Source organism: Neurospora crassa, linkage group VI, assembly GCF_000182925.2.
Source record: "Neurospora crassa OR74A linkage group VI, whole genome shotgun sequence".
In the NCBI taxonomy this organism is placed as follows: Eukaryota; Fungi; Ascomycota; class Sordariomycetes; order Sordariales; family Sordariaceae; genus Neurospora; species Neurospora crassa.
In genome coordinates this window covers 327059-348200 of record NC_026506.1, presented here as the reverse complement: position 1 = coordinate 348200, position 21142 = coordinate 327059, and the positions used below count along the sequence as shown (strand labels likewise).

The 21142-nt window shown below is 53.5% G+C and overlaps 7 protein-coding genes and 1 non-coding gene across 8 annotated transcripts; 3 read left to right on the top strand and 5 right to left on the bottom strand.

The window, feature by feature from the left end:
• Positions 1 to 78: 78 nt before the first annotated feature.
• On the bottom strand, positions 79 to 1983 carry NCU07054 (sugar transporter 4; the record flags this gene model as incomplete). Its single annotated transcript, XM_955043.3, has 4 exons — positions 79 to 343; positions 411 to 885; positions 947 to 1685; positions 1765 to 1983. 4 exons carry the CDS (start codon positions 1981 to 1983, stop codon positions 79 to 81), a joined length of 1698 nt encoding a protein of 565 aa, XP_960136.3.
• A 1907-nt stretch (positions 1984 to 3890) lies between these two features.
• Positions 3891 to 5864, top strand: NCU10344 (cytochrome P450 98A3; the record flags this gene model as incomplete). The annotated part of the gene is made up of 3 exons (XM_001728106.1): positions 3891 to 4177; positions 4234 to 4697; positions 4801 to 5864. 3 exons carry the CDS (start codon positions 3891 to 3893, stop codon positions 5862 to 5864), a joined length of 1815 nt encoding a protein of 604 aa, XP_001728158.1.
• A 185-nt stretch (positions 5865 to 6049) lies between these two features.
• NCU15362 lies at positions 6050 to 6142 on the bottom strand. The gene has a single exon. It is a non-coding gene; the product is annotated as a tRNA-Asp (tRNA).
• Positions 6143 to 7268: 1126 nt separating this feature from the next.
• On the top strand, positions 7269 to 8811 carry NCU07055 (monooxygenase; the record flags this gene model as incomplete). Its single annotated transcript, XM_955051.2, has 3 exons — positions 7269 to 7757; positions 7850 to 8499; positions 8562 to 8811. The coding sequence occupies 3 exons, from the start codon at positions 7269 to 7271 to the stop codon at positions 8809 to 8811; spliced, it is 1389 nt and encodes a 462-aa protein (XP_960144.2).
• Positions 8812 to 8923: 112 nt separating this feature from the next.
• Positions 8924 to 11491, bottom strand: NCU17062 (hypothetical protein). Its single transcript, XM_011396774.1, has one exon. It carries the CDS (start codon positions 11297 to 11299, stop codon positions 8975 to 8977), a length of 2325 nt encoding a protein of 774 aa, XP_011395076.1. The 5' UTR covers positions 11300 to 11491; the 3' UTR covers positions 8924 to 8974.
• A 101-nt stretch (positions 11492 to 11592) lies between these two features.
• NCU07057 (hypothetical protein) lies at positions 11593 to 13098 on the bottom strand. The gene is made up of 2 exons (XM_955053.2): positions 12629 to 13098; positions 11593 to 12488 (listed from the first exon to the last, which is right to left on the bottom strand). Exons 1-2 carry the CDS (start codon positions 12815 to 12817, stop codon positions 12366 to 12368), a joined length of 312 nt encoding a protein of 103 aa, XP_960146.1. The 5' UTR covers positions 12818 to 13098; the 3' UTR covers positions 11593 to 12365.
• Positions 13099 to 13268: 170 nt separating this feature from the next.
• Positions 13269 to 16828, top strand: NCU07058 (small nucleolar ribonucleoprotein complex subunit Utp14). The gene is made up of 2 exons (XM_955054.2): positions 13269 to 16093; positions 16249 to 16828. Exons 1-2 carry the CDS (start codon positions 13526 to 13528, stop codon positions 16429 to 16431), a joined length of 2751 nt encoding a protein of 916 aa, XP_960147.1. The 5' UTR covers positions 13269 to 13525; the 3' UTR covers positions 16432 to 16828.
• A 202-nt stretch (positions 16829 to 17030) lies between these two features.
• On the bottom strand, positions 17031 to 21025 carry NCU07059 (lipase/esterase). The gene is made up of 2 exons (XM_955055.3): positions 20496 to 21025; positions 17031 to 20321 (listed from the first exon to the last, which is right to left on the bottom strand). Exons 1-2 carry the CDS (start codon positions 20565 to 20567, stop codon positions 17496 to 17498), a joined length of 2898 nt encoding a protein of 965 aa, XP_960148.1. The 5' UTR covers positions 20568 to 21025; the 3' UTR covers positions 17031 to 17495.
• Between the last annotated feature and the right edge of the window lie 117 nt (positions 21026 to 21142).

Here is a 21142-nt window from a genome sequence, read left to right as displayed (position 1 = left end):
GGTAACGTGAATAAGTGTTTATGCGCTATTAGATTCCACCTATTCTGCCGTGTTCACAGCACCTTTCCTGTTAAGTGACTAACTGGACACCACCCGCTTCACCTCTTCCGCATGCACCACCTCGTCGCCCTTCTTCTCCCAATTGACACTGTTCTTGTCCGACTCGTTTGCACCACCACCACCACCACCACCACCACCACCACCACCACCACCACCACCACCATCGCGACCAACACACACGTATTTGCGAAACTTCCTCGCCGGCAACCGCGCCTCGAACATTTGGTCAATCTCCTCCAAGGTACGGCCCTTGACTTCCGGTAGGTAAAAGTACACCCAGAGACTGCGCGCGCTCTTCTCGTCAGCTCATCGTCCACTAATCGGGAGACAGGAGACAGGGGAACACTCACGCAGAAATCCAACACGATGGCGTCCAGATATACCCATATTTTGGCCCCCAGTTCATCGACTCGGGATTGATAAAGTACGGCGCCGTAAACGTCGTCAACCAAGCCGCAAAGAATCCAATCGCTGTCGCCAGTCCGAACGTATACGACCGCAACCTCTGCGAGGGGAGTTCGCCGCCTGAGATCCACGCATACGTCGCTACCATGCCGTTATACCCCAGGATATAGACAACAGCGAGTCCAACTATGGCTTGACCGGTGGACTTGGTGCCCGGCTTGACGGTATACACAACGGCTATAAGGAGCTGGGCAACACCGCAGAGGATCAGACCGCTGATGAGGAAGATGCGCCGACGACCAAAGTGCGTGACCATAGCCGAGTTGACGAGGATGGCCACCACGCCAAGGGATGTCAAGATGACGTGGTTTTCGAACGGCTTGCCGATACCAGCCATCTTGAAGAAGTATGTGCCGTATGCTGTTGCTCGTCAGCCATTATCCATCACCACCACCACAAGGTTATCATGAATCAAACATACCAATCATATACATAGCCCCCGACGCCCCCTGCACCGTCAACCCGCAAACCGCCAACACCGTCCGTCTCCTATCCACCGGATCCCTAAACATATCCCACACACTCGCCCCCTTGACCGTCTCCCCCTCCGCCGCCAGCGCCAGCTGAATATCCCTGATCTCCTCCTCCACCATCCGATCCGAATACGGGCGATGCCACCTTAGACTCTTTCTCGCCTGCTCTTCGCGTCCTTGCATCATCAACCACCGTGGACTTTCAGGAACCGCAAACAGTCCCAGACTAATCACCACAGGAAACACAAAGATCAATCCCAGCGGGATCAAGTAACTATCCCTTCCATCAATCTTCTCAGTAAAGTTATCCACCACCCCGCCAATCACTGTACCTACGCTCGTCCACACCTGAAAACTGGAAATCATCAGTCCGCGATACCGAGCCGGCGCTACCTCTTGGATGTAAAGCTGCGAAAAGGTCATGTAGAACCCGTTTGCTAGACCAAGTAACAAGCGGCCGGCGTAGAGCCCGCCGATGGAGGTGGTGGCCATCATGATGACGTTGGAGACGATACATAGCAAAGAAGCAGCCCAGATAGTTTGGCGGCGTGAAAGAAAAGTGGCGGTGGGGCCGGCGAGGGAGGAAGACAGGAAGGCGCCGAGGGTCATGAGCGAGGAGATGAGTTGTTGACGGGAGGGGGAGATGTTCCAGCCGCCGGCGACGTGGGGGGCTGGGTGGCCGAAGACCTGTTGATGTCAGTATCATTTGGTAGTGAAGTGGGAATGAAGGGGAGGATGAGAGAAGGGACTGAGGTTGTTCAGGTACCTTGAGAAAACCAATCATGGCCTGCAGCCCGCCGATCAAACCAAAGTCAAGGCCGTATTGGAAGGGACACATGGACACCAGAGTGCAGGCGGCGAGACATTTCCAGTGGGCTTTGATGCCATATTTCTCTTCGACTTCTGCGGTGATGGCTACGGGGGTGTCGATGGGGTGTTCGACATCCTTCTCCGCCATGGTGGAGGCTGTCTCTTTGGAGGACATGGTTGGTGTTTTCTCTGACCTTGACTCTGACCGATGGATAAGCACTCGATCAAGAGGGAACTGGGAGTTGAGATCAAGTCAAGCTGGAGTTGCAACCTTGGAAGGGAAAGTGGAACGGTTCCAACGTCAACTGCATGGGGACTTAAAGGGGTTCGATGGTCTGGAGAGGAGAAGGAATGAAGACCACGTGCAAACGTACGACTACCTTTGGTGATCAACACTCATACGGCATTGACACGGCATACAGACATCCAGACCGTGGCGGCAAGATTCACCAACGGCACTTCTCTTATTCCCTTTCGAATGTGAAGGTGTAGTGTTCATTTCGAACCGGTCAACCTGCCTTGCTCGCACTACTGCACAACAGAAATTGGGAGATCGACAACCAACAAAGACAGTCCATAAGCCAACTGCCAATACTAGCCATTCCGGCTTTACACGCTCCTATACACACACGTCTTTGTATTGACACTACATTCGACTTGCGGTCTTCCGTCTATTAATATTGACAACCCAATTCCTTTTCTGACTTCTCTACCAATATGGCTACCAAACCGCCTACACAGCTCCCGTATCTACTGCTGTTTTGTCCTCATACCAGCCCTTTCTAGGCTCCCTCTGCCATGGTTCATCACCGCTCACTACTTCCCTTTCAAACTAGTCAACCCCCCATTGTTCGTCTAGATTCATTCTGCCTCCTCACGGGGCGAACTTGTCCATCTCTTCAGGTCCAATTATTTCAACTACCGGCGTTTGATCAACCGTCTTTGCCGTTAGCATACATGTATGTGTCTTAGTTATGTATGAGGGGTGGTATTCGTCGCCTGAAGCCCAACCGGTTAAGTGGGCGGTGACAGGGTGTTGGTAGCGAGGTGATCTGAAAGATGGAAACCATATTCGCCAAGACATAGACGAACGGTGGACGGCAATGAAACCAGCGGCTCATTTTGGATACTTATATTGTACATCCGGCACGGTACGTCTTGAAGTTCGGTTGGATGGCCACCCGGTGTATGTCTTGGATGGATTGGTCGCTGAGTGTGGGGTAATGGATGAGGTTGCAGCAGAACCACAGTTTGGGAGGGAGCTGAACTGGGGAATGAGGGGGTGTAAGTCGGAGAGAATCTGAGTGGACAGGACAGTGATCTCCTTGAACGGCCTTCTTGGAAATGGTAGAGGAGAAGAAGCCTCAAGCGGTGATATGGGCATCTCGATGTTTCGGATGGCACGGGGCGGACGGATACGGGAGTTAAGAGAAGGTTTGAGCTGTGGGTAAGATGTTCAAGTCTAAGGACCCGCCTGATATTTGGCTTCATCTCTATTGAAGCTGCACGTACGAAACAGACGGGAGATGAAGGGCAATGGAAAATGTGCAGTTGATCTAGCTGTTTGCTTCCCACTTTGCAAACACAACTACCTAGGTACATACGGTAAGGTATATTCCTCCTTTGCCATTGCCCCCGCACTTTCGAATATGCCGTGGGACAAAGGCATCGCGGAATACAGAACTATGGCCGACACGGGATTCATCAGGTCGTGGGACATCACGTCAAGAGTAACCATCCGAACCGCAGCAACCACTCTTCCTCATAGGCTGACCAGGTCCTGACATACCCCTCTTGCTACCTCGTAACCTCCCACCCACCATCCGCAGGCTGAGCGGCTTCGTGATGGCCCGGATCAGGTCGAACGGGATGGCTATATTGTCCAAGTCCAGAATTGGGTATGGCTTGTTGGGATACGGCCCTTGAGTTTTTACAAGTCACTCATTCTCTATTCCAGACACTGACTGCCAGTGTCGGCCACATTTCAACAAACAACCCTTGGCTATCAAAGACGTTGTTGATTTTTCTGTTCTACAGAAGACAAGCAGAAGAGTCTGCCCAAAAGCGCTACTGAAGGGCAAAATGCTGTCAGACAAGCTGCTAGATCTATTCGCCCTTCACAAAACGCAGGAAGCTCTGGCCGATGTCAACCTCTACAAGCTCTTGGTCTTGGCTCTCGCCTTAGTACTCACCGCAATCATCATCGACTATGGCTACATGCTATGGCTTCGCTCCAAGATGCCAACGGGCCCGTTCCCGTGGCCCATCATAGGCAACACCTTCTCCTTACCAGAGAACAAGCCGTGGATCTACTTTGAAGAGCTATCCAAGAAGTATGAGAAACCACTCATCACCTTCTGGATAGGCCGGTATGCTCGTCCCCAACATCCCCATAACTACCTCTACTGTCACTAACGCAGCCCAGTAACCCAACAATCTGGATCAACGACGCCTGGTGCGCCCACGAAATCCTCGAAAAGAAAGCCCAAATCTACGCCTCCCGCCCACGCATGGTCGTCTTCGGCGAACTCGGCACCGGGCAAAAAAACCTCGTCACCATGCGTATCTTGAACAACAATGACCGCGACCGCTGGCGGATTCACCGCAAGTTGATGCACCTGGGCGTCGGCATCCAGTCCGTCCGGGGGTACCGAGAGATCCAGAACAACGAGAGCAAAGTCGTTGCGCTGGATTACTTGCGTGAGCCAAAGGAATATGTCAAGCATTTGGAGCGGTACGCGACCAGTGTTGTCAGTGTCATTGCTTTTGGGAGGAGGGTAGCGAGTTATGACGACCCGATCATCACGGAGGTTATTGCGTTGATGCAGTTAGCTGCTGATTTGAACGTGCCGGGGAAGAGGTTTCCCATGTTGCTTGAAACTTTTCCTTGTGAGCATTCCCCCCTTTCCATTTCCCTTTCCCTCCATCTTTCCCCCCCCCCCCCCCCCCCCCTGTCTGTCTCTCTGTCGTTGCTAACAACCCAAACATCAAGTCCTCGCCCGCTTCCCCCGCTGGCTCCCCTTCTTCCGCGGCACCAACTACCGCAGCGGCGGCCGCGGCGGCGGCCAAAAAGGCGGAGGTGGTGGGCACTACTTCTTCCACTCTCTGGCCCTCGAAGCCCTCGCCCAATACGAATCCAAGTCCCCCCTCGCCAAAGCCTCCATGCCCACCCCCTACATCAAAACCCTCATGGACGCCTCCCGCCAATACTCCCTTCCCGAAGCCGAGCTCTCCTCCCTTACGGGTAACCTCTTCGGCGCCGGCTCCGACACCTCCTCCTCAACCCTCATCACCTTCATGCTCTCCTGCCTTGCCTTTCCCGACGCCATGCACAAAGCCCAAGCGGAACTCGACCGCGTCCTTGGTGGCCCCGCTGGGGGCCGTTCCCCGCACTGGGACGACGCGCCCAATTTACCCTACATCAACGCCTACGTGAAGGAAGTCCTCCGCTGGCGCTCCGTCGCCATCATCGGCGGCCAACCGCACTCGAATACCTCACCAGATTATTACAAAGGGTACTTCATCCCGCCGCATAGCTGGGTGCAGGGCAACGTGTGGGCCATCCACCACCATGAGCGCGAGTTCCCGGACCCAGACAGGTTTTACCCGGATCGGTATTTGCCGGGGAATGATCACCACCGGCCGTTTCCGGGCGAAAAGGGGTACATGACGTTTGGATGGGGACGAAGGGTTTGTTCGGGGCAGGCGCTGGCGGAGCAGGGGACGTGGATCTCGGTGGCGAGACTGTTGTGGGGGTTTACGATTAGAAAGTATAGAGACCCGCAGACGGGGAAGGAGGAGGAGGTGGATATCTTTGCGTATACGAATGGGTTGAATATGCGGCCGCAGCCGTTTCGGTGTGAGATTGTGCCGAGGAGTGAGGAGATTAGGGAGATAATTGTCAGAGAGGGGGAGCAGGCGTTGAGGGATCTAAAGGTGTTGGATGGGGAGAATCGGTATCGGATGAGCACGTTTTATCAGCAGAAGAAGAGGGAGGTGGCGGAGATGCCCGAGTTTGATGAGAAGGGGAATATCAGGATGGTGAAGGTGAAGTGACGATGGTGTTTCCGGACTTGTTGTAGGCAGCTGGCTGGGGAGGTTTGTGCATGTTGAAGCTTGTTATTGCCGACGACGAAACCCGTTGGCAGAGAAAAAAAAAAGAAGAAAAAAAACAGGGGGTTTATTTACATTAAGTGGATCCTCGCCACCGACCACCAAGAAAAACACAAAAAGAAATTGGTCTCTCCCGCCGGGAATTGAACCCGGGTCTCGAGCGAATCGAACTGATGTTCAAGCTTGACAAGCTCACATACTGACCACTATACTACGGAAGATTCACAGTTGTTGAGCAACTGTCGTAGCTGATTGATGGGAACGAATCTTGCAGCTAGTACCTATAAGGGCATGCGCAATTACGATGTTTCGCATCACCAATTTGACAACACCAAATCTCAATGCAGACACTCTTCAATACTGTCCGCGATCATGCAATTCTATGTTTTGTGATTTTATCATGAGATAGAAAGATCCCAAGAATCATCTTCAAACCAAAATCCAACTACACATGACCTTTTACGGACGGAATTGAGCTCTCCCCTTGGTTACCGCGACTGCATCGCACAGACTTCCCGGGACATGGGGATGTGCAAACTATATCGTGCGGGGAAGAGAGACTATACCAGCTTTTACTATAACACTATGTCCTTAACCCCCTCACAACAAGACTTTCTTCTTACGTAGTAGGTAGTCGGTCCCTTCCGTCACCCACATGCACCCGTCACAGTGTACGGTATTCTCCAGACCATACATAATACCCGGACTGGTCTGGAATGCGGGTGCGGCAGCAGGGTGAGGGGTAAGAACACCACGGCTAAAGAGAGCAATTCCGGAATGCAGCTATCATAGGCTGAAACAAAAAAAAAAAAAAAAACAAAAAAAAAAAAAACGAGGGTGTTGGAACGCAACGCTGACTGCGTTTCCAAAAAAAAAAAAAAAAGGGGAGCTTGGGGTCCGGAAACAAATTCCTGGGTTGATGGGTGACCAACCCGCCTCGAGAACCGCAGTTTGTCCAGCTTTCTTCAGGACACAACGATGAAGGGACGGGAACCAAGGATTGGGACAAACACAACGTTGAGAAGCTCGGGTATTGGTTTCTGGGGCACATGATTGCACATCCAAAGGAATCTCCAAGCCAGTAAGCGGGTTGAGTCTTTTGGCGTTCTCATCAAGTCAATCCTCGGGCAATGAAGCTTGTGCTCAAAGGAGGGGAAAGTTGACCTTACCTTCCATAAACAGAACAGATCCTCATTTACGGACACACTTTTGCCCCCCGAAATTACTGACTTTGTGCCTCGCCAAAACGCTCCTCACCTGTGCTCTTCCAAGCAACCCTCACCACAACCACTCCTCACAACGACTTCACTCCACCTCAACGCCACCTCGACACCACCACTCGCAACCATGCCCTTCACGTCCTCATACCCCAAACCCCCCACAGGCATCTCCATTCTCATCGTCGGCGCCGGTTTCGCCGGCCTCACCACCGCCATCGAATGTCACCGGCACGGGCACTCCGTAATCATCTACGAATCCTTCCCCACCCTCAAGTCGCTCGGGGACATCATCTCCTTTGGCGCCAACGGCGGCCGCATCTTTGCGCGTTGGTCCGACGGGGCCATCGCCGCCAAATTGCGTTCCTTGTCTATCGACTTGACGCAGTACGGATTCAGGATCCATAAATACGATACGGGCGAGGTGGTCTACCACCAACCCACCCCGCCACAAAATCCGGAGGCGCCCGTGTTTAATGGCCATAGAGGGGAGTTGCACCAGGTGGTGTTTGAGTATGCGCGGGATGAATTGGGGATTGAGATCAACTTGGGGAGGAGGGTGGAGGGGTATTTTGAGGATGGGGAGAAGGCGGGGGTTGTGTTGGGGGATGGGGAGAGGGTGAGTCTGTTAATTCTGGTTGTTCTTTTTTGAAGTGCGGGTATTGTATTCGGAGACTTCAAAGGGATAAGAACTGATGAGGTGCCCGGTAGGTAACAGCCGATATTGTCATTGGCGCTGATGGCGTCCGCTCGAAAGCACGCCAGTTGGTCCTTGGATTTGAAGATAAGCCCAAGAGCAGCGGGTATGCTGTTTGGCGAGCTTGGTATGTCGCATTTTCTCAGCCTTTGTCTCATCATACATTGGCTAAACGCAGCAGGTTCCCAAACACCGACATGATCGTCGACCCCCGAACCTCCGAGTTCTGCTCCAACGGCGACACCTTCAATGGCTGGATTGGCCCTGACGTGCACTTCCTCTTCAGCACCATCAAGAATGGCTCTGACTGCTGTTGGGTACTCACCCACCGCGACGAGCACGACATCGATGAGTCTTGGTCCTTTCCCGGCAAACTCGAAGACGTGTACAAAGTCCTCGAAGGGTGGGATCCCATCTGCAAAGCAATTGTAGAAAAAACACCCTCGCTGGTGGACTGGAAGTTGGTCTACCGTGATCCGCTGCCGACGTGGGTGAGCAAACATGCGAGGATTCTGCTGGTGGGAGACTCGGCGCATCCGTTTTTGCCGACGAGCGCGCAGGGGGCGACGCAGGCAATGGAGGATGGGGTTACTATTGCTGTTTGTTTGAGGAGGGCGGGAAAGGAGGGGGTGCAGGCTGCTGTTAGGACTTATCAGGAGATCAGGTGCGTATTTGAACCTATTTTGCTTGCTAAACAGGGGGATGTTTGCTGACACCGATGCACAGATACGACCGCGTGAGAGCTGTGCAAAAGACTGGAGAAACAACAAGGGATAGATGGCACAAGACTGATTGGGAAAAGGTTGCCAAAGACCCAACGAGCATTGCCTTTCCTCGTGAGGACTGGATTCATCAGCATGATGCTGAGAAGCACGCCGAGGAGGTATTTGATGAGATCTTCAAGAGGTTTATTGGCCCGGAGGAGGATAAGAACGAGCCGTTGCTTCCCAGAGAAGAATCGGTGGCAGTTGCGTGAAGGCTGGAGGACAAGGGGAGGCTGCAAAGGCAGGCATATGAACCAGAAAGCATTTCCTTACGATGACTGTGTGAATCACTCTCATTGATCCCTTTGACCGACCCGGCCGTGCGCACCATTTGAGGTTAATGTTTGACTTCCGATCATACAGGTACCCGAGTAATCACACCAGCTGCAAAAGTGGAAACTCTTTCCTCTTATCCCTCAAATCCCCCATGGCAACATCAATATTTTCCGCCAACTCCTCGGCACGATCAAGCCAACCAGGAATGATCTCTGTTTCGCAAAATGCCGAGAAGAGGCCCATGCGGCGATAGGTCGGTAGCCCATCCCGGATGCCCAGTGACTCTACCAGCAGGCCACCTACGTACCCAGAGCAGCTGTCATTCATCATGCAGTACATTCGTAGTGGAAGAAACCTAAGGTCTTCGTGCTTGATTGAGTCGATCTGGGGTCGGTCAAATACTACACCGGTGTCGAGTTTTAAAGTCCGCTCCCCGTCGATGGACAATGAGACTTCAAGACCATCTAAGGAGTCTTGGGTGGTCCATGTTTGGAGGACTTTCTCGGGATCAAATTGTTGGGCGATTAATCCACGGAAAACAATGTGTGATCCTGTCTCGAACGCCGTGTATGTATCCCCCGACTTGAGTGGCCGAGAAGGTTGGATGGAATCAACTTCAACCAAGTCCTCAACATGGTGACCCCTACCCAAGCCCATGGTTTGGAAGAATATCTCTGAAGGACAGGACGCCCAGGACCAGGAAGGGAAGAGGTCGAGAATCTCTTTTGCGCGAGCAGTCATGTCCTCGTCCTCCTTATTCATCTCGCCACATCGTTCCCAGAGTAGTTGCCGTACGAGATGCTGCTTCCACAGCCCAGCGACGCACCAGTTTAGATCATGCTGGCCCCACATATGCCCAAATCGGTTGAAGATACCCCGGAGAGCAACCAACCTGTCCGTCTGCTTCGTTACCTGCGTCTGGGTATAAAGCTTCACGATATTTTCCCAAGTATCACGCGAGTCCTCGAGGAGCAAGTATCCTATATCCAAAGCTTGCTGCCGGTGAGCGTGAACAGACATCTCAGAAAACGGATCATATGGTCCTCGCCAGATCCACGACGGAAAGGCTTCGCTGGCCATTTGGCGAGGACATTGCCAAACAAGCTGCTCGCCAAAATAGACGGTGCGAATGGGCAGGACGCGCTCTTGGTGGCACCATGCTCGTCTGAACAAGGGCGCAAGGTCCACGAAGCTGTTGGCACCGTAGCCTTCGAAGCAGGCGAAGTGTTCATACCACTCCTCGTCAGCGTCGCAATCAGTGGGAAGACGACGGGATATGATGCACGGCGAAACGGCCAGAGGATCTCTTTCCACCCGGAGGCCCACAGCCCGATCCGCAAACATCCCGGAGAGGTTCAGGCGCGCATGGGTGTAAATGCTATCCATCAGGGAGGCTTGTTCGTTCCAGTCTTGAGTAGAATCTTGGATGATGCAGAGGGAATCAATCCAAACATAAGGGATATGTAGAGCCCGAGCAACTGCGGCGGCGTCCTTGTAGATCTGTGGAAGGGTCTCAGTGGGTATGGGATCGTGGTAAAGGGCCTTGTTGTATGTTCTTAGGCTCGTGAGGGCAGTTTCGGCCGTCCAGCGATAGCTGAGGGTGATGTAATTAATGCAGCCCTCCTGTCTCTTGAGAGTTTCGCCATCGACCAGCCGGAATATTGGGTGTTCATCGGTTCCAACGTCAACGAAACGAATCTTGCTCTGATAGCGGTGCTTTTCATTGCCACTACTGAAGGTAAGTATGCAATTTCCATGATCCTCAAGACATTGCGTCGACCACTTCCGAACTTGCTCGATTGAGGACGAGCCGAAGGTAGTGGTTGATGTCGGTTGGGATATCGTGAGAGGGCCATACCCCGATGAGCTTCCCAGGAAGTCCCTTATATCCGCTATCCAGGCTGGTCCGTTGGTGCACTGTCCCGACAAGGCTGGGCGGACAGACTGGAATCGTAGTGTCTGAACAGAGGAAGTCGCGAACCTTTCACCCAAGGTGGATTGCTCCTGATAGTTACTGAGAATCGTCAACTTCATGGGCAAGTCTACATTCTTCCAGTCCTTGTCTAGTGAGCAACGGAGTCGGATTTTTTGGTTAGCCTCGTACCACTCAACGTATCCTTGACGGTTTCCCACGATCATATCGGGTGGAAGTAGGGAGTCCAGAAAGACCCTGCACAAGTGACAGCCCGCCCCTGCCGACTCGTGAAGGTCACAAATGCTGAAATCCCGCAGGTGCCAATCATCTTCGTCGGCAAGCACGGCGTCTTCCAGGTCCCAGAACCACGGCCCAGTCGTAGGGAACACTGCTTGGCAACCATCACAGAGCTTGTTAAGCTGCCTGGGGGGGTAGCGAGACTTCATGACGGGTTCCTCTGCCAAGGCATTGTCGATCGGTCCATGGTTGAAGTGGGCAGATGGTTTCATGGTGTTGGTTGATTATGATTAGGTCTGTTGTGGGATGGGCAGATGACATGTCAAGGTATCAAGTGAATGAGGAGAGGCTTGCAGCTTCAGGAAGAGCTGGGTGGCCAGGAGATTCAAGGGAAAGAAAGACCATAGACAAGTTCATGCAAAACAAATGGGATTGATGGGGCGCACTGGCGAGTTGGGGCGAACTTTCTCGACGGGATTCGCTCGTTTGAATTCGGTGATCCCTTTGTATGTCGTGAAACTTGAGCCGAAGGTGAATTGCTTCATGCCAGAGAAAGGTTCTTCTGGGAGGCGGTGGTTGCTTAGAATAAAGTAACTGAAGGTAAGGAAAGGAAGAAACCCGCGAAACTACCTCTAGGTAGAAATACCCCTCATTGCTAGGCACACAACGCACCTTCTCAAAGGCGACCAGGCAAAGGGCAAATAGAGGTTAGGCAACAATCAACAAGAGTGACCTAAGCCCTAACCCTATTAAAATCCCCGATCTCGCTCCCTCAATAATCTAACAACTGAAACAAGACCCCCTTGAATCTCGGACAGGGACCATTGGACACCTTTGGGTATAGTCATATAAATCGGCCTTGTCTCTTCTAGAAGAAAAGAAATGTGACGGCGAGATCATCGTGACATCAAAATTCAAAGAACCAATCCGAAAGGGGAGATGTATCGTAGGCAGCTCTGAAGGCGAGTGTTCTTTGAATACGTATGGTTAGCTATCAGGCTGTATCTCAATGGTAGGAATGTCGAGACCATCAGCCTAGGTAGCAGCGTGGCGACTCCAAAGGCAGAGAACCTGGACATGTTCCAATTTCACATATGACCCAGAACAGTGGAGCTGCTAGGTGGTTGATTCCTGGTGGTCAGGTCATATAATGTACAGTGGAGAGTGGCTCGTGGTCCTTCGAACGGGTCTGTGTCGGCAGGCTTTCGGAATGTAATCAGAACTTGGGTATATATTGCGTTTGGTAGTTTGATAGTTGAGTGAGCCTCGCTCCATTTCCTCGCCGTGGTCTGGTATCGTAATGTCCTCCTCCTCCCTCCTTGAAAAAATGACGACCGTTTAGTCGAGACCGTTCTCCGACTTCCAGCGAGCAAGGTAAGTGGCGGGGTTCTTGGGGCCGAGCTTGTCGCCGGGGAACTGGTCGTGGACGGGGCGGATGGTCTTGGAGACGAAGGGGGTGAGCTTTGTTGTTGTTGGATCTTGTTAGCATAATTCTTTTTTATTCTCTTTTGTCCTCCATTCTCGGTCCCTCCCCTAGCACCAGATCCCCCAACACATCCCATTCCAACCCCAAACCCGGACGGAAATAGAGGACCACCCACCTTGAAACCGGTCAGGTCCGGGCACACATAGGTGCGGACCTTGGTGTAGTCGATCTTGTAGGTACCGTAGCTGGTGTGCGTACCCATGGAACCGGTGCGGTTACCCTTGTAGAAACCCTTGTTGACGTCCTTGGTGGTCAGGCGCAACTTGCGGTACTTGAGACCTTGGAGGATGCGAGTGGGCTGCATGGTGGGCTAGGAGGATTGCGCTTTGCGGGGCAACGACGACGGAGAATTGCTTTTTGTGGTCGGTGATCTGGGTGGTGGAAGCACCTCGCTGTGGTGAGGGTGGTTGAGGTGGGCGCAAGTGGGACGGAGACGGGATCCGCTTTAGAGTGTTGAAGATCCGGCGCACGCGACAGGAACGGAGACGGGACTCGGACTCGGACTCGGACTGGCGCTGGACAACACGGACGGCGACGGGCAACGGGCGACGGGCGACGGGGTTGGAATCGAGAAATCGCAAAGACGTCCGGGGCCGCGCCGGGTTGAGGTGGAGCCATTTCAGAAGTTTGGAGCTCAATTGAGCCAATGACGTGAGGCTGGGAGAAACAGGTACCCCTGTAGCCTGCTGCGGCCCCGCAAAATGGGTGGGTGTTGCGCCCTCACCGCCCGAAAATTATCGATTACAGAGGCGGCAGAAAAAGTTTCGGGGGAGCTTGTTCACTGGCAGAAAGTTGAAGGCTTGGTGGGAGTTGCCGTTGAAGGGACCTGACCACTTCGACCTCCAGGACCCGTGCAGGCAAAAGTTGGACATTGACATCCATCGATTCATTCCATCCAACCACTGGACTTCGTCGACAATCTCATCACCCAATTTTTGCTTGCTCGACCTCGAACTTAATTGACTGAATTACCTTCCGACTTCCAATCAGTCAATTCTCAAATACCAGCAAAATGCCCGGCCGTCAAGCCCACGGCAGGCCTCTAATGCCCAAGTCGGGCGGCGGAGGGCGTCCCAAGCACAGAGTCAACAACAAGACTGCCGATAGGAAATCCAGAAACAACGTCCTCGACGCCTTCGCTATTGCCGCCGAACAAGTCCCCCAAAAGAAAGCCAAGGGCGTCCGCACACGAGACCTCGACGAGCCCGAAGAGCGCCCCCAGAAGAGACAACGAGATGGCGACGACGAAGACGATGAGGACGGAGACGAGGATGAGGAAGATCTCGAGGACGCCAGGCCACAAAAGAAGAAGGCCAAAAACAGCGACGATTTCGAAGGCTTCTCCGACGGTGGCGAGGACAGCGATGGCGAGGAGTGGCACGTTGGTGTAGGCGCTGATGACGAAGATTCCGAACTCGACTCTGATGAGGCCTTTGGTGAGAGCGACGAGGAAAAGTTCGATGGCTATGCCTTCAGCGGGAGCAGCTCCAACAAGAAGGGCAAGAAGGCGAAGAAGGGTGGAAACGACAGTGATGAGGAGGAAGAGGACGAAGATGAGGACGATGACTTGGAGTCGCTCGGTTCCGACGCCATCGATCTCGCCACAGCACTGGATCAGTATGAAAGCAGCGAGGAGGAGGAGGGCGAAGAGGAGTCAGGATCGGAAGACGACGCGGACAGCGAATCGAGCGAAAGCGAAGACAGTGACGACGATATGGAAGACCCTTCCAAGCTCGACGACCTCCAAAAGATGATCTCCGGGTTTGCGGGCGACGACAACGACGACGAGGAGCAATCAGGCTCGAAACCAACAAACAAACTCAGTCTCTCAGATCTCGGCCTCCTTGGCGTCCAGGACCCCCACATGAAGAAGTCTCTCAAGCTCATGAACAAGGAGGAAAAGGCCGCCAAGCCTGGGCAATCCAAGAAGCTCGACATCCCCCTCGCAAAGAGGCAACAAGACAAGCTCCTCCGCTCCGCCGCCTACGAAAAGACCTCCGAGACGCTCGAGCGCTGGATCGACACAGTCAAGCACAACCGCCGTGCGGATCACCTGGTTTTCCCCCTCGCGCAAAATGCCCACGACGCCGGCCTCGACAGTCAAGAACTCCTTCCCGTGACCAAGGCCACGGCGGGTACCGAGCTCGAACAGACCATCTTGGCCATCATGGAGGAATCCGGCTTGGGACCCACTAACAAGCCCAAGAAGGAGGACCAGGATAACGTCGAGGAGATTGCCGCTCGCAAGGGTCTCTCGGCCGCTGAGATGCAAGAAATCACCCGTCAGAAGCGCCGCGAGCGTGAGCTGTTCTCGCGCGAGCAGGCCCGCCAGAAGCGCATCAAGAAGATCAAGTCCAAGGCGTACCGTCGCATTCATCGCAAGGAGCTGCTCCACGACGAGCAGGAGATGCATGATGCCATGGTTGAGGCGGGAGAGATTGATTCAGAAGAGGAGCGCGAGGCTCTGGACAGGAGGCGAGCCCTCGAGCGCGTCGGTACTCGTCACCGGGACAGCAAGTGGGCCAAGCTCGGCAAGAAGGCCGGTCGCGCAGTGTGGGACGACAACTTCCGCGCTGGGTTGACAGAGGCTGCTCGCCAGAAGGAGGAGCTGCGCCGCCGGATCGAGGGACGCAGAAAGGGCGAGGAGGATTCTGAAGACAGTGGTTCCGACGATTACTCTGCCGAGTCTGGCGATGAGAAGAAGAACAAGAAACGGTTGCTGGAACAGCTCGAGCACGCTGCTTCCTACGCGGATGGCGAGGTCGAGTCGGGGCTGATGCAGATGAAGTTCATGCAACGCGGCGAAGCCCAGAAGAGGAAGGAGAACGATGAGATGATTGCGCAGATTCGCCGAGACCTCGATTCCGACTACGACTCTGACGATGTCGAAGAGACGGACATCGGTCGGAGGCAGTTCGGTATGGGCAAGACGGAGATCATACTCCCCGGCCAGCAGGCTGCTCAGAAGAAGAAGGAGAAGAAGAACATCACAAACGACATGTCCAATCTCCAAGTAACACCACAACAAGCAGCCACCACCCAAGTCGAGGACACTTCCCTCGCCGCCTCCGTCGCCGGTGCCTGGTCCAAGGCTCCCCAAGAAGGTCGCAAGAGCACCAAAAAGGCCGCCAAGGTCTCCGTCGGCGAGTTGGACCTCTCCAACGCCGCCATGCTCGCCTCCAAGCCCAAGCCCAAGTCCAAGGACGCCGCAGCAGCCAAGGACAAGAAGTCCTCTGCTCCCGCCACCACCACCCACGACGACTCCTCTTCCGACGACGAAGAAACGATCCATCTCCCCCTCGCCATCCGCGATCAAGAACTCATCAAGCGTGCCTTTGCAGGCGAGGACGTCGTAGGCGACTTTAACCGCGAAAAGGCCGAAGTGGAGAAGGAAGACGACGACAAGGAGATCGACAACACGCTTCCTGGCTGGGGCGGCTGGGTAGGCGAGGGCATCTCCAACCGCGAGAAGAAGAGGCACACAGGCCGGTTCGTCACCAAGGTGGAGGGCGTCAAGAAGGAGAAGAGGAAGGATTTCAAGCTCAAGGGGGTGATTATCAAGGAGGGACGGGTTAAGAAGGTTTGTTACCCCTTTTATTTTTACCCCTTTTTTCCCCTTTTTTTTTTTTTTTTTTTTTTTTTTTTTGGTCCTCGCTTCGCTCGATCTCTATGTCTATATGCGGAATGGGGGAAAGATGCAGTCATGATAAACGGACGCTAACAAAAAAACAATAGAACGACCAATACCTTGCCACTTCCCTCCCCCACCCCTTCGAAAGCCAAGCGCAGTACGAGCGCTCGCTCCGCATCCCCGTTGGTCCCGAGTGGACTACCAAGGAGACCTTCCAGGATGCTACCAAGCCCAGAGTCATTCTCAAGCAGGGCATCATTGCGCCCATGTCCAAGCCTGTTCTCTGATGCGTTTGGACATATCTTTGACAGGTGTATGTTGGTTGGACTTTTGTCATTGGGCTCGGTTGGTGGTGGTTTTCTCTTCTCTGTTAGCTGGGTTGGCTGGTTGGTTTGCTGGTATAGGTAGTTATCTTCCAGGTTTGGGGCTTGCTTGCTTGCTTGGTCTGTTGTTGGGTATCTACAACCCTAGTAAATTTCTACTCCCGTTTTTCTTGTTAGGTTAGGTTATTTTGTCAAGGGGCTGGGTGGGAACTCATGTGCTTCTCAGATGTAGTAGCATGTACACATACATACCCACATACATAAAGGTATCTATCTTTTTTTTTTTTTTGGGAAAAGAAAAGGGAGGTTATCACGGTCAATTTCAATCAAAAGTTTTGCATGTTTACCAGTTGCGGATGGGACTACACTACTTGTGTAAAGTGTAGCTAGCCTTTGCGTTCATATAGATGGCCGGGGACTTAATGGAGGTCTGGTTGGTTACATGACATGCACGTTGCAGTTCGTTTACCTAGAGAAAGTTGTTCTGGGTAAATAATGAATCACCTAGCTGGCCATGTCTTTGGTTCGCGTTTCTAGCCACAATCAAGGACAGAACTCAGGTTAGTCTTGGGGGGGTTTCAGCATCGTTATCTACCTACCTACCCATCGCGCCATTCCATACCCCAAAACCTAAATCCAGAAGACTGACTTAGTAAAGTAGGTACGATGACTCTTTAAAGAATCATCACGAAAGATCGAACAACTTCTTACCAAACGCATCACTAGCAACTCATTGACAAAACGCTTACTAGTAAAACAGTGGTATCATAACTCAAGGAAACTCAAACTCAAAACTAACTAAGTGAAACTAACAATAGCGATAGATGACCAATTATTCCCTCCACTTTTACCCCAAACCGCTTCCCCCCTTTGCTCGCTCGCTTGATGGACAGGTATCAAACTGACTGATTGACTCTTCCACAAACCCAAATCGACAAACAACAGCAAAAGGATATCTATTTTAAATCAGACTCAAACCTGAGGGATATCAAACCATAAGAAAACAATCCAAAACCTCTACTCAGAAATCAAGCACCGTTAAGCATGGGCTCACTAGCCGTAGGAGTAGGAGTACCCCCCGTGCTGAAAAACTCATCAGCAGTCACGAACCGATCCAATCCCGGCCTGCTCCCCAGCGTCCCTGGTGTTCCGGGCGTAAGAGGCGTAGGCAACGACATGCCGATTCCCCTCGCGGCATCCAGTGGGTGGGTAGCATAGTTCCTGACCTCTACTTCACGGGGGACGATGCGTTCTTCAGCCTTGCTAGCCTCCATCTTCTCGGTGTCAACCTCCACTTCGTGCTTCAGTGCACTTCCACCAGTGCGGTTTCCAGCTGCTGCTGCTGCTGCTTCACTATCACCTTCGGCCAATGAAGTGGCGTCATCAGCAGCACCAGGCATCAGCGACAAGTTGTCCCTTGACGCACCAGCGCTGGTACCCGGCGGACTCTGCAGAACGCCGGTGCCCGCTGTCATCCTGCTCTTGCCACTCTGCAACGTAATCATGCTAGCTGTCTCGGCCTTCTTGCCTAGACTGAATGGTGTGGCTAGTCCATCCACAATGGGCCTCTTCCCCGTCGCCCCGACCTCCGGAGGCTGATGATGTTGTTCCTCCAGCTCTCCCTTCCTGTACGCCAGGATATCCTCGATCTGCGACCTCTCGTGCTCGTGCTCGTCATCGTCATGCAGATGATGCTCCCCCGTCTGTCCCTGGTCCGCAACGCTCTTGTATCTAGAGCCCGACGCTCTGGTTCCGAGTCCGGGACGCTCGACGCCCGCGGCCGTCTTGCCTTGGACGCCGGTCCCTTCCTGGTTTTTGATGTCGGAGTAGCTCCGAGCGCCCTCACCGCCGTCGGCCGCCTGGACCGTCTTGGTGGAAACGTCTCGGCGGTCGGCCTTCTCCCCGCGCGCCACAGTCATCTTGTCGTGCTTGCTGCCCCATACGCCCCAGAGACTGAGACCCCAACTCTTCTTGTCCTTCTTCAGGTCCTCCTCGCGGTGGCCAATCTTTCTGCGGCCTGCGAGCGCAGAGGGAGGAGGGACGTCACCGCCAGGAAAGACTTCGTAGCCGCCTTCGCGCATGTCCTTGATTCTCTGCTTGTGAACCTTGGACTTGGTTGAGGCGAAGCGGGAATCGAATTTCTTCTTGTGGGCGAGCCATTTGCGCACGGGGCCGGGTTTGATCACGCCAATGGCGTTCCGGTCCATGCAGCAGGCTGGGAGGTCAGAATGCTCAGGAAGGGGGAGGAGCAGACCGGTGGTGGTCACGCGTTGGCGGATCATGTGATGGTGGAAGGGCGGAAGAGGGTCGCCGGCTTTGCCGACGGCGTTGGCCTCGTTCTCCTTTTCGGCAATCGTCTTGGCTCTCTTGTTTTTGGACCTTTTAGTCTTTTTCTTGGGCATCGGCTTGGGATCCAGGTTAGGTTGGGTTGGGTCAACGGCAGGCTCGTGGGTAGCGTCATCGGACTCATCCTCGCCCTCGTGGCCGGAAATGACAGAGATATCGTCATCATCGAGAATGTCAATCTCGGTCCGCTGAGCGCGAGCAAGTGCCCAAGCGCCGAATTGGGCGATGGCTCGGAACTGGTACTTGGCTGGCCGTGTGAAACTTAAAGTAGGAGCCACATGGCACAGGTCATCCCAGACTTGGAGCTGGACGTCGGTTGGTGGGTATTTTTTTACTTGTGCCCAGGCGGGCTCGTCCATCATGGCTTCGGGTGGAAGGTATTGCTCGGGGTTGGCGCACTTGTGGGCCAGGTAAATCTGCTCGTCGCGCAAGATCTCGGCGCCGCCGGTCATGATAAGGAGAGGAGGGAGACCACCCAGGGTAGGTTGCAGAACAGGGCTCACAAGAGGGTGGTTGAGCATCTCATTGGTGGTGTACATCTGGATCTGCTCCTTGATGTCGATCTGTTGGCCGTCGATCATGAGCGACAAGCGAGTGGGTTTGTCGATAACGTCGCCAATGGTGGGAATGCCGCTGTTGGAATCCGAACTGCCCTCTTTCACGCCGTCGCCCTTCTTTTGCTCAATGGCAATCTTCTTGAGCTCCTCCATCTCATCCTCATCCGGTGGCGGCCATGCCCTCGACGGCCTATGATGGAACCCAGAAGGCGGAACGTAGTCCAAAGGACAATCTCCGGCAACACTGGGAAACGAATGCGTAAGATCGACCCAGGGACTGATCAAAACTGCACCAGCGGGTAATGGGATGCCCTGGTCTCTCAGAATCACCAATAACGACAAGACCATGCCACCACCCGCCGAATCACCCGCCAAGATGATCGTTTTGGGCTCCTGCTGCGTCAACAAGTACAGGTAAGCAGCCAGGCAGTCCTGCAGTCCACACGGGAAGGGGAACTGCGGCGCCAGCCTGTACTCGGGCGCAAACGCTCGGGCCCTCAGCTTCCGCGCATGTCTCTGGATCATGAAGCGGTGCTCATTGACACTACCAAAGAAGTACGCGCCTCCATGAATATAGAACATGACGCGATTGCCCGGGTCTGCGTTCTTCTTGCGCTCTTCGTAGTCGGCCTTCATCTCGATCCATTCAGCCTTCAACGGGCTCTTGGGTCTGCGCCATTGCCACCACTCGCGACCGCCGACGCGGCGAATACCCTCGGGACCGAGCTGTTCGTGGAGAAGGTTGGCGGCGTAGGAGAGTTTATCTTCGGGAATTTCGACCTCATCGACGCGAACCCAGGAAGGATGAGGGACCCATTGGCCGGTGAAGGCCTGGAGTTCTTCGACAGGACGGGTGGAGGCAAAGGCGAGGAAGGAACGGATTAGGTGGAGGCCTTCGTCGTACGAGAGTCGCTCGGTGGGTTTTTGGCGGACTTTTTTGCGGTCGAGGTACTGATTTGAGTCATGTTAGAGACGGGAACAAACTAACCATGTGTGGATTCTTTGTTGTGACCGAAAGAAAATTAAAGTTCCTCCCGGTGGTGGATCGCAAGTTAAAAGTGGAAGACGGGATGATTATTCTAGACTGCGTTTACAGTTAGAATACTAACGAAGAAAAAGACTTACATGACTGAAGAGGGTGGAGACGACTGTTGGCGTGACAGCCATGCCAATCGTCGCCGTGTTGAGAGGGGGCATCTTGCTCTCTCTGTTTTGTTTACTTCAGGTAGGTATTCATAAATGAAGGACAGAGATGTTGTATTGATCAATGGTTTCTAGGAAAAGGGACGGAAAAGAGAGAGCACGGACAAGATCGATTAAATATCAGCCAAAACAGCCCAAACCAAGGGATCGGGCAAAGTTGAAACGAGAGCTGTCAAGGGGCTGGGATGGAGGCCTGGCCTGGACTGGCCATCTGAAAAAGGGATTGGCTGGTACCTGAGTAGGACACGGGAAGGAGCCTGGAGCGCTGATTTGTTTTGTCAAGGAACACCGTCCAATGGGCGACATGATGTCATCCCGTCCATTCACAAGAACACAACCAACAACAGGAAAAGAGTGAAGAGCTGGGTACAGTATGAATGAATGGACATGTTTGGTTTCCATCGAGTGGGGGCAATCACATCTTGCCGCGTTGTGGATTAGGATTAGTGCACAATGTCTCTGTATTCGGTATCGAGTAACACAAAAAGGGGAAAAGAGCAACTCCAAAATTGGATCAAGTGTTGGTGCCGAGAGATTATTGAAATGACGATATCTTCTGAAAAGGAACA